At 46.6% G+C, this 17,129-nt stretch overlaps 1 protein-coding gene across 1 annotated transcript in view; it reads right to left on the reverse strand.

The window, feature by feature from the left end:
• The window catches only part of LOC121438799 (protein APCDD1), a 30,262-nt gene extending 16,470 nt beyond the window's left edge, over positions 1–13,792 (reverse strand). Inside the window, exons 1-2 of the mRNA XM_041639234.1 lie at positions 13,408–13,792; positions 1,664–1,847 (exon numbers count right to left, since the gene is read on the reverse strand). Coding sequence (XP_041495168.1) covers positions 1,664–1,847; positions 13,408–13,465 — 242 coding nt within the window. The 5' untranslated portion in view covers positions 13,466–13,792. The remainder of the gene's footprint in view (positions 1–1,663; positions 1,848–13,407) is intronic.
• Between the last annotated feature and the right edge of the window lie 3,337 nt (positions 13,793–17,129).

Raw genomic sequence — 17,129 nt, forward strand, 5'->3', positions numbered from 1 at the left:
TCTTTTTCATTTTGTTCTCTTAACCTCAGCATCAACAGCCTGTGGAGTCTCCCTCCTGAACTCAGTGTATCTCAGACCAACCATCTCTCCATTGCTCCCCCATCCCTTCATTTAAGCCATCGCTTAAATGCTTAATGCTCTAGCAAACATGCGCAAGGCTCTCACTAGTCAGTCCTGGCTTATGGCTGCTCCCATTCATTTGCCACAAAACAGCTGGCGTACCCTTTAATAAAGCCAAATCTCATTTTAAGCATGGTCCAGGCATGACATCATTCAATCACTTTCGAGTTTTCCTGGATTAGAAGACCTGTTAGCTGGATACAGGGGCACACACCTGCATGTAGTCCCAGCTACTTCCGAGGCTTAAGCAAGAGGATCACCTGAACTCAGGAGTTCAAGCTTAGCCTGGATAACACAATGCAATGTTGTCTCAAAAAAAAAAAAAAAAACCCAACACAACACCACAACGAGAAACAGCCTACCCCAGATCAAAAACAGTAACAAAAAGACCTATTCTGAAAGATAGTTCAGAGCCACCTGCAAGGAGCTAGGTTGCAGGTCTGGGCTCAGTGAGGTCTCCAAGGTGGTCAGGCCATGCTTACTCTGCATCCAGCCATAGCTTGGCTTGTTTCTCTACATAGATAATTCTTCCTGCAGGAAGAGACTAGATGTTCAAGGCCCATCCTTACCCTAAAATAAGGCTCTCTCACATTCTCCTGTACCTGCTGTCATTCCCCCCTGCCTCCCTGGGTCACTCTGTAAAACCTCTGATAATAGAGACAAAGTCTGTCTGAGTCACCACTATATACACAAAATACACACAACTGCTTGGCCCACACAGCCACCTAGTAAATAACTACTTTTGGATCATAATTTTACAGTTAAAATTTATATGCAAAGAATTTATCATAGTTATTTTAAGAGACACATTTTTAGCGGGGGGGGGGGAAGCTCAATGTCATCATTTAATTGAATTTCTTTTGTCTTACATCCATTCGTGTTTGGTTATTTTCCCCAAGGTCTCTGGAGGCTGCTATCCATATCCCAGGAACTGAGTATAGGGAGGAGTCATCAGATCCCAGTTAGTCTTATAAATGCTCAACAATTTAATGGGTAGAAAGAAAATCGCTGATCTGCCTCTGGGCTATTTTTAAAAGCTCTAATGGAAGATAAGCCAGAGCTCAAACTGGGATTAATCTCAGCTTCACAACACAGTGAAGAATCTAAGAACTGGCTAGCGGAGGCGGCTCTTAGCTTACTCCCAGCGCCCTGAAGCCATAGATTAAGTTACCAGAATATGGCGAGAATATTTAGACCATAAGAAGCTTTGCAGTCATGTTTCAGGGCTGGTGAAACACAGACGCTTAATTTCACTTGCTAATGGTTTCTCTTTATATGCAAGTGGTCCCACCGAGTTCAGTAAACAAGGATCTATTCACTCGTGCTGTGCAGTTAGCAGTGCTATGATACCACTGCTGCTTTTGGCGTAAGATTTCTACAGCTCGTAGTTCTGTTTGCTTAACCAACCATCATTTCCAAGGGTTTCCTGGTTCTTAGTTTCTGCATATTGCACGAAGCCAGCATCTAAACCCACCAGAGGGTCTTCCATAGACCCCACTCCCAGACTGCCCTCTCCCCTTCCTATCTCAGCTCCAGCTCTTACCCTGTGGACACCCAGTGGCCCTCAATGGTTGGCGGCATCTGCACAGTGATCCGTGCACCATTGTGGAGGTGCTTGAGCATATGGTGGCACTGTGACTCCTTGAAAGCCCTCCAGGCACTTTTCTCTAAGGACCGAGGATGTGATCTGCTGTCTGGATGAAGGAGGGCAGAACCCTCTCCCAGCCCTGAAAAACAAAAGCAGAAAGTAAGCAAAAGAGGCAGCAGCAGGCCTGAGTAAGGTAGACAGTCGTGTCTATAGTTGGGAGTGATGGCTGGGGCAAAAGCATGCTTACTCCCCCAGGCTGCACACGGGGCTCATGCCAAAGTAGGGAACATACTAGGAGATCATTTCCCAGGTAAAAACAGAGCCTGTGAGCACCATAACAGAGCTTGCTTGGGGCCACCCAGTGAGCTCTTTGCAAAGCCAGAGTTCAGGTGTATTCACCTAGGTTTCTTGGTCTTCACAAGCACCTGCGTGGTAGAGCCATGAGTAGACCTTAGGAGGTCAAATTAAGAGAGGCACATTCCAGAACAATGATTCTCTGACTTCCCAATGCTGTGACCCTTTAACATACTTCCTCGTGCTGTGGTGACCCCTCAACCACAAAACTATTTTCATTGCTACTTCATAACTGTAATTTTGCTACTGTTATGAACCATAATGTAAATATCTGTGTTTCCTGTTGGTCTTAGGTGAACCCTGTGAAAGGGTTGTTCCACCCTCCAAAGGGGTCTCGACCCACAGGTTGAGGAACACTCTTCTAGAGGCACTGAGAAAAGCGGTGGGGTTGAAGGGAAGCGGCGGGAAGGGGTGTCAAGAAGGGAGCCTTCACAAACTGACAAATTTAGGTGCAGGACTAGAAAAAGCAAAGAGACCAACACTGGTGAAAACATAGCCTGGAAGATGTGGAAAGAGAAGGGGCCAGGGGACAGCTCTGAATCCTGGCAGGGATCTGCTCCTTGGCCAGCCTCCCATATGCTATACTGAGTCACATATTATCTGGCCACCACAGACTCCAGATGGATGCCCTTGTTATGGTTTGTCTAAAGGCTTATGAATTAGAATCTTGGCTTTCAGATTCGATGTTAAGAGATGGCCAGACCTTTCAAGAGGTAAAGTCCAACAAGGGGTGTCAAGGTCATTGTGGGTGCCACTCTTGAAACCAGCAGGCTGCTCACATTCAGATAGCTGCTATCCGTGGGTCCAGCGCTCAGAGGATGGGGTGAACTCTCAGGGCACAGTCCCAGCAGTTAGAAGATATAGGCCTCTGTATATGAACTCTCAGGTTTTTCTTTGTAAAATCCTGCACTGTTGACAGAGCAACTGCTTCTACGCCCCAGCTCTCTTCAAACACAGTTGGGAGCCACAATGTGGAGGCTCCTAGGGGCACTAGTCAACTAATAGAAACCTGAGTGGGAGATTCCTGACCTAAGCTGGTGGCAATATGTCATGGTTTGAATATGGAATGTCTCCCTAAAGGCTTATGGTTTGAATTGTTTTCTCCCCAGCGGGTGGCATTATTTTGGGAAGCTGTGGAACCTTCAGGAGGTTGAGCCTATCAGGGAGATGTAGGTCACTGGGGATAGGCATTGGAAGGTTACAGGCTGAGCCCTGGTGTCATTGCTTTCTGCCTTCTAGTCAGCCCCTGCTCCCACCACCATGAACTGCGCTTCTCTTCTTTACTTTCCCTGCCATGAAGGATGGAGCCTCTCTGACAGAAGGAGCCAGAACGAAAGCATTCTCCTTTGCTGTTGTCAGGCATGGTGATTACAATGGGGCAAATGCTACTAGTACAGGCTAAGGCCAACACCACTGCTAGGGCCTGAGCTGCTTGCAGCGATAATAAAAAACAGGCAATTGTTTATAGTGACATCATTATTTACAGTCATAGTCATGAGTCAAGGGCCTCCATTTCTATGTTTTCATGGAGGGAAGGTGCTTCTTCTAGCGATGCTCCTAGCACCACTTTCCATCTCACTTGTCATCTCCCAGATGGGTGACCTGGGCAATGGAGGAAGAATCATGCTGCCTAAACTCAGACATTGCTGTCTTTCACTAACCAACCTGTTAACAAAACATCACACACACACACACATACACACACACACACACACACACACACACACACACAGCTGCTGCTCAGATGTGGCACTGAGCCAGGTAGGAAGTCTGATGAGTCAGGAGTGAACCGCTGACAATGCTGAACTCTGTGATGGACACCATCTACACTGTGTGCACTCATGGAGTATTTACCACAATTCTGATCATTCAGTCCTGATCATCCATATTGATCTTTCATTTGGTTGTGAACTGTAGGATGCAAAAGTGCCATGCGTCATACCTCCACCAACTTCAACAGTTAGAGTTAACCCAATGGCATTAAACATTCCTACATGTCCCTTGTTAGGCAATCAAAGAATGAAATGTAATATAATCTGCTATCTGGTGGGCCAATAATATGATCAATTATAACGCGACTAGCTTCAAATAGATCTTAATCAAAGTCCCGAGGCATGAGAGCTGGAGAGGATTCTATTTGAAATGTGACTCCAGCATTCAATAAAAATGCCAACATCTCAGTGGTGACCAAATTATGTTCTAAAATTTGATTTTCAAACTCCTTTACACTCTATGCATGCTTTATCATAAACTCCTGGCTAATAAAAGCCAGGAGTGCAAGGGATGGGGGTGAAGTTGCCTGAGCTGGACAGCTTAGTTTAAAACTAGGTTTGATGCTTACAGAATTTTATTCAACTCAAGACTTCAATGGCAGTTGAGATGCATTATTATTTATTACCAGAGACAAAACACTTGCATTTAACAATGACATAATGCTTCAACAATGCCCATGAATCATTCACAGGAGCCTCAGATGGCTTCAACATTTATCTGTTCAAGGAGACTTGAAATTTTCCTTTGGCCTTTTGGGGGCAAATGTTTATTTGTCAAGTGTCTATATACAAAACACAAACACAGCCTTATATTTTTGCGGCATTCTCATTTTCAAGCCACCAAATACATTGGGTGAGAAAATATGGAATTGTAGTTATTCTCCCCATGATAAATGTTTGCCCCATTGAGGACAAATTAACACCCTTCACGGTGGTTTCCTCCTCATGCTCTGAGAGTTAATTATCAGCAGCTTATAAGAGAGAGAGTGTGCATGCTGACTCAATAGTTTACCTTCTGATTTTCAAAACCAACCTACTAGCAACTAAATTCAAAACAAGGAATACACGATACCTACACAGGAAACAAGAATGGGGGAAAAGGGAATACTTCTGTCCAAGTCACCACAGGCAAAAACAATGTCATGGATCAGGAGTTTAGCCCAGTGGCAGAGTCTACCACTCTTCCTAACTGATACCTATAGACCAAAGAGACTGTGACCCCCATCAGCAGTAAGATGCACACTCGCCACACAGATCTTAAAGCAGAACAAAGGGAGGGAGGGCATCTTGCAATTGAAATACACTTTAGGTTGAGGAACTCGCACAAATTACTCAACCCCTCTGAGCTTCGGCCCACTTATGTGTAATGAGCACACAATGCCACTCCTCTTGGACTTGGTCTAATTTAGCACAGTGCATGTTATGCACTGTTAGCACTGCTACTCCAGGTAATAATAGCACTCTCAAGCCAATCTCAAAATCTCTCTCCTAACAAACAGTTAATGGTGGTCCAGAGCTGGCCTCCCTTTGAGCTCTGAGGAGAACCAAGTACTCAGAACTAAGCCTGCGCTGGCAGACACCATTCTATGATGATTCTACAGAAGGGAGCAAAGGGTGGGGCTGGCAGCCTGTGTTCTATAACGATTCCAAAGAAGACATCAGGGAGTGGAACACACGGCACCACGCACATGGTTGTTGACAAGTTCTACCCAGCTTAACAAATACCTATTAACTATTTGTATATTTTAGAGTCAGGAAGTACAGTATGAATTAAGGTAAGTTTTGTTGACTTGGAGGTCTGGATAGGAGATGGTAGAGGTGACTAAGGGGTGCTCTGGGAATAAAGCCAGGGGTTCAAAGGCAGAGGCAGCAGTGATGGTTGGTCATTAGATGGGTCATTCAAAAGAACGGACTCACATAAGGAAGGAGAGTTATGGTTGTGTTTTTAGTCAGCAGTAAATGAAGTAAAATCCATTATGCAAATAATTGGAAAGTAGGAGACAAATGCCAACCTACTATATAACTCTCGGTCATGGGCACAGCTTAGCAACCTGCTGAAGCAGCCAGTTCGGCCAGGGAACAGACGGCCAGCAGGTGTAGAAGACTCAACAAGTGCAACAGTGAGTTTATAGTGTGTGTGTGTGTGTGTGTGTGTGTGTGTGTTAATAGTTGTATAAATTTACTTCCCATAACAAGCTACCTGAGGCTAGAAATTGTTTAAATTAAGTTTATTTTTGAATGTAGAGTATGGTATTGACTTTTGCTTAGCTCTGCTGGGGTTGTGGCTTCTCACACTGTGGTGGCTCATAGCATCCTTGATAGCACTGTGAAGGGGACACACTCAAGAACAGGTAAGGGCTTCAGGTGATCTGTTAAGGCAACTTGCTTTTGAAAGAACGTAACTCATTCCCTGAGACCAGCATTAGTTCTTCCCAAGGGCAATGCCTCTAGTGATTTAATCCCTAACCACCAGGCCTCACCTTGGGGACCACCTAGCAAGAGGAGCAGTCCTGGGGGCTGACCAAACCTGGAACTGTGTGCATGCTAAGACCAAGCCTAGAGATTTGGGCATGCTAAGCAAGTACTCGATTGCTGAGCATCCCCACCCTCAGCCCCTCTTCTCACTTCTTTACAGGGTCTCACTAAGTGGCCCGGCTGTCCTTGAACTCACTCTATAACATTCCTCAGGTTGGCCATGATCTTTGGAGTCTTCAAGAAACTGTGATTATAGGCATGTATCAACACAGCCTGGCTTAGGTCACCCTTTAAAGGTTCCACTACCTGACTTCACCACACAGGTTCGTATGCATGAACCCTTAAAAGGCACACCATGCCTTAAATATGTTAGTGTCTGTCTTCTTTCTCTTTGTAGGTGGATAACACTGTCTCTGGATTTTTTGGCTGATGTGGAAACTATGGATGACCTTATTTCTGATGCTGCTTCTGTTTAAGGTCCAGGAATTAGAAGCTCTATTGATGGAGCCTTTTCAGTTTTGGGAGAAGCGAAAGTCAACATCGTTACACCTCACCACTTCTTTTTCAAGGATCTGAGCCCTGGACTTCCGGCCAACCCAGGGGCCTCCATGGTCATACACCACTTGACAACTCACTTTTCACGTGGTCTCATTTGGTCAATCGCTAGCTACCACTTAGATAGGGAGACACTGAAGGAAATTTCTGAACAGTTGGCCACAGTGCCCACTGACAGAGATGCTCCCACCACTGTCCCCAGTCCAGGGGAATTCTGAGTAAGTCAACCATCAAACAACTTCTCCAGAAAATGATCTCAAGAATGGCCTGGACCCAAATAAAATCATTATGGCAAAAGGGTGGTGTTTCTTTTTTCTTATTATTTTGAGGGAATGCAAGGATAGGAGTAACGTGGAAGTCTGGAAGGCAACTGTTCACCTATTGAAAACAAATTAAGTTCTGTGAGGTTAAGCATTTATAGATTATCACTTTCCAAATATTACACAAATCCCGGAACTGTGCTCACATGTATGCATAGGGGCAGACGTGTGAGTGACACACTCCCACGGGCGGGAGAGTGACTGCATCCAGCACTCTTAGATTTTGCTGTGATCATCTCTACCAACATACTCAACAGCAGCCTGCTGCTCAGAATAGCCAACACCACCAGTAACTAAGACCCAGATTTGCTTGAATCAGGGTAAAGCACAAGGTCGACTTTTACACTGAACTTTGTATCCCAAATAACAAGCCTAAGTGCCCAGCTGTTCGTATCACTTGAAGACACAGGTGATGCTCTTGGAAGGTGGTACCTAGCAGAGCTTTCCAAAGGACGGCACTGGGACTTCTACTGCTACCCACACATCTCCTTCCTAGACCTGTGGTGCTCTCAGGAGCAAGCCAGGCTACTGAGAAACCAAAAAAAGACCCCTGAAGAGATGGGAAGGGAAGAGAAGGGAAAGGAAGGGAAGGGAAGGGAGGGGAGGGGAGGGGAGGGGAGGGGAGGGGAGGGGAGGGGAGGGAAGGGGGCAGTGGTTGCAACATTCATTTGCTCAACAAAGGGCAAAATAACTACCATGTGTTTGGTTCTTCCTTATGCAAAGTCCCTGGTTGAGTATATGGGTCCAAATCCTTGATTTTTCAATAACATTTTAAGAACTAAATTATCTAGATAGGTTCTGGTTTCCAAATGCCTATGTAAAACCTATTGGGAAGTAAAATCTTCTAAGCCAGTTTTTAGATAACACCATGCAAAATTCACTGAAAAACAGTACTTATCAAGCACGCTTGGAACTGCATAAATTTTCGGTCAGACCAGCCTCTAGAGACAAACTCTAATACTTAAAACACAATATTAAAAAGTAAATAAATGCAATGTCAACACATTAGAGATACTGTCTCTGAGCGGAGGGTTTTGAAGAATCCTTTCCTCAAAACTCATTCTGCAGCTTTCCCTACTTTACATAATGTGTGTGCCTCGATAATCAGAGGGGTGCAGTATCTCAAGTCAGCACTAGTGCTGATACAGAAAATGAGACTGATTAGCTTAACTACAGGTAATTACTTAGCCATGAAATCGCCCTGTCCAATTAAACAAGCAGTCATTACTGTAAAGCATGCTTTGAAGTGGATGCGGAGAGATAAGCTCCAACATCACTCCCAGGTCCTGGAATAAGGGCTTGTGTGCCGCAGATGGTACCACGGCTGAACACCATCGGGGCCCTGGTGCACACCACACTCTCTTGTGTTTTTAATTCCAAGTTTCTTTCTAATGACAAGCAAAAATTAAGAGAAATGTTCGCATAATCTGTGAACCTTTATACAGAAAATATGTATCCCTTAGAAAAAATAATAAAGTGAAGATTCCACATTTCTGGCTGCAATGATTTGATTAGTGGGCATCTTTTAATACCTACAAAGACCTTTGGACTGGATGTAGGCTGAAATGAGATGGCCAAGTCCTCTGTATGTATGTGGTGTGTGTGTATGTATGTATGTATGTATGTATGTATATATATATATATCTGTATATATGTATACCACATATAAATGATAAATGCCTATGTAACATATATGTATGTGCTATGTACAGTATATGTCTATTTATAATATATCTTCTTGTGTGGTGTTTGTGGTGTAGGTGGGTGATGTTTATGTGATATGATATCTGTACCATCTATACATGTGTGGGTATGTGTGTCTTTGTAGCTGTGTGTGATATGATCTTTGTCCCGCATATGTTGTTTGTGTGTGAGATGTACATGTGTGTTTTATTACACATGAACCATGTTTGTGGGGGACATGGATGCACACTGTCTACATGTACATGGCATGTGTGTATTTGTATGTATGTATGTGTGTATTTGTATTTGTATGGTACATGTGTGGGATTCCCCAAATCAGACTAGTACAATGACTCACAATGGGCCATCCTCCTGGATCTGGGGTTCTCGGAGTCATTTCTTCACTACCACTAGATACTCATCAGGAATTCCCAAGAAAAGAGAAAGCCCCTCCTCAGCCCTGCACCGAGCAAGCAGTGGGCTCATGGACAAACCTTCTGAACAGTGGCTCACTGAATGACTAAAACTGGAGAGCACTTACAGAACGGAGAACACCTACAGACTCCCATACAGAGCCTTTCTCATAATTAGGTAGCTGCCACTCTCTTTTCCAGAACAATTCACCCTGGAGCTGGGGAGAACCCATAGTCCACATGCCTACGGTCATGACACAGAAGCACCAGGTCCTGGTAGAGGCTGGCAGGTGTTTTTCCTAAGGCTCCTGTGTGATCGCTGCAGACCTGCTGAAGGCACACCTGCTCCATGTGTCCTGTGCCTCCACACCTCACGAGCGCCATGCCAGCACCTATCAATACGGTCACATGACCCAGCTGTGTTCAGTTCTTTTATCTTTTAGGGGCAAAGAATGCCCATGGTTACCACTGAACTCCTCAGCCACATGTGATGTAAGTCAATCTATTTAACAAGCGAACACTTAACATCTGTCCAAGGTCCTTGTCCCCGACTGTGCAAAAATAAGTTATGATCCTTTTCACGATGACAAAGAGGGGAAAGGAACAGGGAAGAAAATGTTTTGTTTGTTTCAAAAACGATTGTCAGGAAAATGACATTTTGAAGATCTCTAGTGTGTTCCATTCGAATGTTTTCTTGAAGCTTGTTGGTGAAGCACTGATTTGGCAATTGGCAGTTTTTAAAAGTCCACCCACTTCACTCCTCCCCGTGTGTGTGTGTGTGTGTGTGTAAGTTCACGCGGGTGTGTATTCCTGTGTGTGAAGGCCAGAGCACAACTTCAGGTGTCAGGCCTCAGACATAACCTACCTCTGCCTTTTTTTTTTCTTCTTCTTCTTTAGACAGGCTCTCACTGGCCCACTGTTCAAGCAGACTAGCCTGGCTGACCAGGAATATGCCTGCCTCCACCTTCCCAGCACTAGAGTTACAAGTGTGCTTATGCAGGTTCTTGGGATAAAACTCAGGTCCTGTTGCTTGTAAGGCAAGCAAGCCCTTTACCAACTGAGCCAATCCTGCAGCCCCGAACGTCTGATAGAATGAATGAAATCCAAGGGAAGGCTTACAAAGGTCTTCACTTCTCTGAGACGTCAAAGGAGTCTACAAAAGTAAACAGGGTTGGAGGAACAGCCTTCTCCCAACATCTGCTCCATGGTGGAAGTGTGCTGGCTGCACTGTCAGGGGAGCCCCGTGTATTCCACACACCTTCGCTAGCCTGTGTCTGGAGCTGAATGAGTTCTGAAGTGTGACATGAGAATCTCACCGCCTTTTCATCTCGGCAGAGAAAACGGTGATAATGGATAGCTGCCAGCTGTGCACCTCTGTGACACTCAGGAGGTTTTGTTTGGATTAAGAAGGGCAGTTGTTTGCAGACTCTGAGGGGGAGGGAAGCAGACTGATGGGCACACTTCCATGCACACTTTGAACTTGGGTCTCGAGCTACATGTACAGTTGTATGAAAGAGTAAAGGTCCAAAGCTCCGGGTCCCGTGAGAGCTAATTTACTCACTGATAGGATCTGGGGGTGATTTATGACTTCTAGTGAATTGAAATCGAAGTGGCTACGCAACAGAACAAAGACTGGGTCCCATACAAAATGGCACTGCCACCAGTATCCTCGCTTGAGTCCTTCAGAAAGCCTCCTGTGTTTTTCTCATTAACCTCGCTTGTCTGTGCAGCAAATCTATACATGCAGTCGGAAATGTTTTAAAGTGGCTACAAGTATATTTAGAACCATATAACACTTGCTTTTATCTACAAAATTGCTATCTATCATGGCAGTTAGTAAAGCATGCCTACGTATCGGGAAAGAAAGCATTAACCCATTCAGGGATTTCCTTCTGACTTGTGTCTTCTACTGAAATGATTAAGCAGACTCCAGCTTTTGCTACAGAACTTTTCGGAAGCCTATAAAACCCCTATCTCTCAATGGTACAGCTCACCAAGCCACTCTCTTTGGTTACGTTGATTAATACCTGTTTTCTCTTAAAATACTTCAGACACATAAAAATTCGGGTAGGGAGGGATTTCAAACCCTTTCTGGCACCTTATACTTATATCCTAACTAGTTATAGCCAAGCTTTCTTAGAGCCTGAGCATTTGTAACTCGAATAACTACTCCGTGCGTTAACTTCTTGCATGGAATCCCACAACCCCCTCCCTGGATCTAAGTAGATCTTGGGGTAACTTTTGTTTTAATAATTGCATCACTGAAGTCTCAATGTGAAGTTGCATTGCTTTGTGAAGGTTTATCCAGCCTGTCCATTGAAGCTTTTCCAACTTCCCCTTTTATCTTCAGTGTTCGTCATGAACACACACACACACACACACACACACACACACACACACTCTGGCCTTGTTCCTGTTCACAGCTCAGACTGCCTCCTGCACTTACTCCTTCTGTCTTGTTCATCTCCTGGCACTGCTGGAGAGACTTCCCCAAAACCCAAGGAGGAATCACAGACTCCTGACTTAGTGTGGGAGATTTCTGGCTACATCGGACCGAATGATACATGCGGATATGCCTGCTCTTGCTTTCTGCCAGCTATAACTATCTCAGCTGGATTAATAAGTGGGCATATCATTACAGCCTGTTTCTCAAGAATTGGAAAAAAGGCTCAGAGTGGGGCCATAGTGTATTTCTGGGGGTGGGCCCTGAAGCTCAGCAGGTAATGATTTTGTGCAAGATAGTCTACGGACATGAAACTTCTAAGCACCTCTTCATTTGACAGTACTACTATCTCCTTCCGCAGACAGTATAACAGTTTTTTTTTTTTAAACAAGGGGGCAATTTTGCCTGTTTCATCCTCTCTTTTTTTTTCTTGTGTGTGTGGCAGCTGCTGTTTGATCTGCTCATTGGCTCTGATTTGTTTCATGTTTCAGCCAAAGATTAAAACTGCTCTGTAATTCTAAGCAGATGGGCCTAGAAGTCCAACCCTATAATTATACCTTCTCTCTTTTGCCCTGGAACTGCAAGCGTTCCATCCTGACTTTTAAGACACTGGGGTGGCTGGGACTTGGTGTACACCTTGGCAATCAATCGGGCAGGCAGGTTCACAAAGCCTTCGGGGGAACTTCGAAATCTGTTCCGGCAGGACTACAAAGAAGCCTGTGGCTCCCTTCCCTTCTCTTGATTCTCTGGGGGGAAGGGGGGCGTGCGACCCCACAGTCCTGGTTCCCGAAGGGTCAGCAGCAAGCTTGTTGAGTGTCTTCAGTGGGTGCTGAGAAAGGACAGCAGTTGAAATCACTTGGCTGTTTGAAATGTCAGGTGTCTGACCACTGCTCTGGACAACAGAATGACCAAGCATCACTGCCTGCCACAATTATCAACAACCACCTGTCATAAAACACACCTTTTCCACCCCAATGCAATCGTCTTATTTTGCCCAGTGCAATTTCTAGAACCCCTTTCGAGCGCAGATGTCTGGCGAAGGTTTTTTCTACAGCCTGGGGAACCAGCGCTAGCAGCAGCACAGGAAGACTCGCTCCACACCAGTGCGAGGGATCCGGGCGTCCAGCTCCTTCCGTCTAGCTTTCACGACCCGCTACCAAGAATCCCCTAGCGCCGGGAGAACTCAGCAGCACACACTAAATTTCAACGCGGAGCCAAGGTGCAGGCAGACTACAAACACTGGTCCTCAGACAGCAGACAAACACCCGCGAGACGTGTCCTCCCCATAAACCATCACAGCTTTCTCTTTACAGTCTCATAAAGGCCAGGACCTCACCGAGCGCCCTTGCTGCGCTCTGACAGCGGTGGAAAAGGGACCGCAAAGCCTGCGATTTCGTGACAGTTTACAGCTGGAAAGGCCCACAGAGTGGACACAAAAGTTTTCCGTCGCCATGCAGCTACGGATGTGAGAGATAAAATGTGTCTGGGCGAGGTTCGCATCCTTCCAGAAAGGACACTGCCTGTTGCAGCAAAAAGCACTGTAAGCGCCGCTGGGGGAAGGGGTTCTGCGCACCGGCCGGATCGGGCAAGCGGACGCATCGTGTCCCGGGCGACGGAACTCGACTCCCACCGTCGTCTCTGGGCCATAGGGAAGACGCGACCCTCTACCCACCCCAGGACTCACCGTGCAACAGGAGGGCTGGGAACAGATATCCGAGCAGGATGCGGAGCACGCGCGACATCTCCGGGTTCCTCGGGGCCTCGCTGTCCCCTTCTTGCTCGCGCGCGGGTCGCTCCGGTGCGGGGCGCGCTCGGCTCCTCGGCCGCAGCCCCCGGAGGGCGCCCGCCAGGCCCAGCCTCAGGCGGTGGCGCGCCCCATTGCTGGTGGGCGCAGCGCGGGACTTCGGGGCCCGCGCTCCCTCGGCGCCGTCGGGCCCCGGTCCGCGTGGGGTTCCGGACTACAGCCCGACCTCTCCGCGTCCGACCCCGATCCCTTGGCTCCCAGCCCCAGTCCCGAGGCCCGCCCCGGCGCACACAGCTCGGAGATGCAGTGGCCGCTACTGCCGCCGCCGCAGAGTCTCTTCATATTTGCAGAGCGCCGCGAAAGGCTCGGAGGCGGGGCCAGGGAGGGGCGGGGTATCCACGAAACCACGCCCCCACATCCCGCCCCTTCTCCCTCTCTCCTAGCCCTCCCTTCTGCCTAAGGGCTCCCAGTCTCTCCTCCGCCCACTCGCTATCTCCTCCCACTCCTCTCCCACTTCCTCCAGGGCTCCAGCTCTTTAGCCTTGTCTCTCTCCTCCCTCAAGGGCCCGCCTTTCCCCCTCTGCCTGAGCACACCTCCATCTCTTCACCCCTTTATCTGCGCTTCTGCTCCGTTACCGCCCACTCTGTGAAAGATGAGACCCTTGGACCAAGGAGGGAATTGCAGCTTGTAAGCACCGTCACCTTCTAGCTAGGAAGGCCGTGTAGTGAGCCATTCATCCTCTCGGTCTCCAACCTGGACAGCTCTGGATCCATTCCGCTCCGTACCACTAGTAGAAGGCATTTATTTGTGAGGGAGTAGTGAGGAGGGTCGTCAGGGCTTAGGTTTTCATCAGCGAAGCGTAATTTAAAAATTTGGGGGTTGGATGTGAACTTGAGTGCGAACTTATGAAAGAGAGTGGAGGGAGCTGAGTTCTGGAAAACTATTGGAGCTCTAGGCTCCCGAGGACACAGTGTTCTTTGCTGCCTACTACCAGTCTATGCCTAGGCGCCTCGGGGAAGCACCAAAGCCTTGTAGCTGGCCCCTACGTGTCCAGCGCAAGGTTTAGACTGCGAGAGTCCTTTCTTTTTGCCACCCCTTTCCTGTTAGGCTTGTTGAAACTGGAGAAATTTCGTAGAAACTTGCATGGCCCTTTCCGAGTCTTCTCCAGCGTGAATAACCACTACTACGAAGCTGTTTTTATTTGTGGTCTGTGGTCTGCTCAAGTTCACTTTGAACTTTATATCCCAGGACAGGGCGGCTTCTTCTCTTTTACTCCTCCCATTCCGGGCAGTCCTGTAGCTGACTTACCTGGGAAGCCTTTCCTCTGCAAAGGCCTTGCCTGGGCCTCCTCTTCTCCCTGGAAAATTTTTTTTTACCAGATCCCAAAGATGACCATCAGGTCCCCTTCTCCTCAAATTGGGATAGAGAGCAGACATGAGACCAGATGGAGTGGAAAACATTTCTTGACTCAACTCTGCTGGTGATTTTCCTAAATAAAACACTTGAGCTAAATGCTTGATTTCCCAAGAGGGTTTTCTGCCCCTTTGAACAATGCAATAATTCAACTCCTTAGGCATTAGACTTTCAAAACTAGCTGGATCGTAGCATTAGCGGAACAGAAAACAGATGAGGATGCCTCGGACAGTTCCCACTCTTCCAGGCTTCTTTCCTTGGGCTGGCCACGGGTGTTTTGATGTGATGCTACTGATAGCCTTTGATGTGTTTTCATTCTTGTCATCAGTATCCTCCCACCATTAATAGTGGATCATAATGCGCAGCAGCTGCCCAGTGCTCAAGGATCTTGAAAGATTTACCAGTGCCACTGTTTGCAGATCCTGCAGACGAAAGAATCTCCGTGTGGGCAAGCATGAAGACCTCAGAAAGGGCATCCGAGGAGCAAACTGTAGTTTGTCTTTCTTGCTCTACCCAGGTTTGCCAGGCGTTGATCAACCTGGTGCTTAGTCTTGAGGAGCTGATGATGACTTTGGGGCTCTGAATGTCTCCCAAGGATCAATTAGATTTTCATCTTAAACCTTGACCTTGATTCCCTCATAGATGTTGGGCAGTTGGCAATGGCGCGAACAGTGCACTTAAGAAGAATAATGGCTTTGTCACCAGGAGCATGTGTTAGATCGTACTGAATTATTCTACATCTTTTAATCACCCGAGGATTAAACACCTATTAGAGAATATTCGAAATGAGCAAGGGTGGTGGTGTGTTTTGTATAAGCAAAACTGTGGAGGTCATTCAACACCTATCAGCAGAAAAATTAGGCAACACACTGTACTTCAGTAATGATTTGATTGTGTTATTTAAATAAAAGAGAATAATACTAAGAGGCTCGCTGTAATTTGGCATCATTTTGACAGTCAAGTTCTTTCAGCTTTTGTTTTTCTAGCTGGTCTTTCTGATGTGGCATAAACAAAGCCTGAATGATGTCAGCAGTTTGAAATCTGTTTGGTCAGTTGATTTTCCCCCATGCACTCTCGGAGATCTAAGTGCTGGACCATCTCAACATGATTGTACCCAGACATGTCCCAGTGGACTCCTGCCTACTGAGATCTAGATCCATCCCAACAATGGAGCTCATTGTCTTCATTATCCTCCCTCCTTTCCTCTTTTCTGCCTTTTCTCCTCCTCCCCCTTCTCACCTCTTCTTCTTCTTCTTCTTCTTCTTCTTCTTCTTCTTCTTCTTCTTCTTCTTCTTCTTCTCCCCCTCCTCCTCCTCCTTCTCCTTCTCCTCCTCCTCCTCCACCTCCTTTTCCTCCTCCTCCTCCCCTCCTCCTCTTTCCCTCCCCTTCTCCTCTTCATCCTTTCTACTCTAGACCATATTGAACATATTCAAGGTGTTGCCTAAGCTGCTCTTGGACTCCTAGAGTTAAAGGATCCTCTGGCTTCATTCCCAAGTTAACTGGTACTGCAGCTGCACCACCAGCACTTTGAGTAGGGAGTAGCATTTAACATCCATTATTAGCTTGCCTACTTTTAGAGAACAATCATGAAAAAGCAGAGTATAAATCTGTCCTGGAGTGATTGTGGTGGGCTCTGTGCCCCGAGGAACAGAATTGGGGAAAACATCCCTAAGGAGACGAAAGGGCAATTATTGAATCCAGAATCCCCAGAGCAATGAGTGAGAGCCAGGTGGTTCAGGTCTTGGTAATGATGGGAAAGCTGAACAGGATTCTCTAAGTAGAATCAACAAGTGGGTTGGAATATTTGAGCTCCTCACAAATTCTTTGACTCTGTTGATGGAGAAGTTGTGTAAAGACCTGTGTTCTCAGCCACGTGGCACTCTCCAAATTCCCAGGATTTGTGCAGTTTCCAACTCTTCTTGAGCATTCAAACTGTTGACATCATTCAGACTGTGTTTATGCCACATCAGTAAGACCAGCTAGGAAAACAGCTATTATTCACCATTCTATTCTTGAGTCTCCCATCTGTTGGGAATTCTGAGCAGGAATTGGTGTCGTAGGGGATGTGGTACAGCCCACAGCATTCAGGGTTCAATTTGGCTTGATTTGCAATCGTTGTTTGAGGCGTCCTCCATAAATCTCTGGCATTTGAATGCTTGGTCCATTGTTGGTAGCCGTATGGAGAGGATTAGGATATGTGGCTTTGCTGGAGGGAGTATGTCACTGAAAGCAAGATCTGCATAGTCGAA

This window comes from Microtus oregoni, unplaced genomic scaffold (assembly GCF_018167655.1).
Source record: "Microtus oregoni isolate MIOR12 unplaced genomic scaffold, Mior012 000057F_ref0000458, whole genome shotgun sequence".
Taxonomy (NCBI): domain Eukaryota; kingdom Metazoa; phylum Chordata; class Mammalia; order Rodentia; family Cricetidae; genus Microtus; species Microtus oregoni.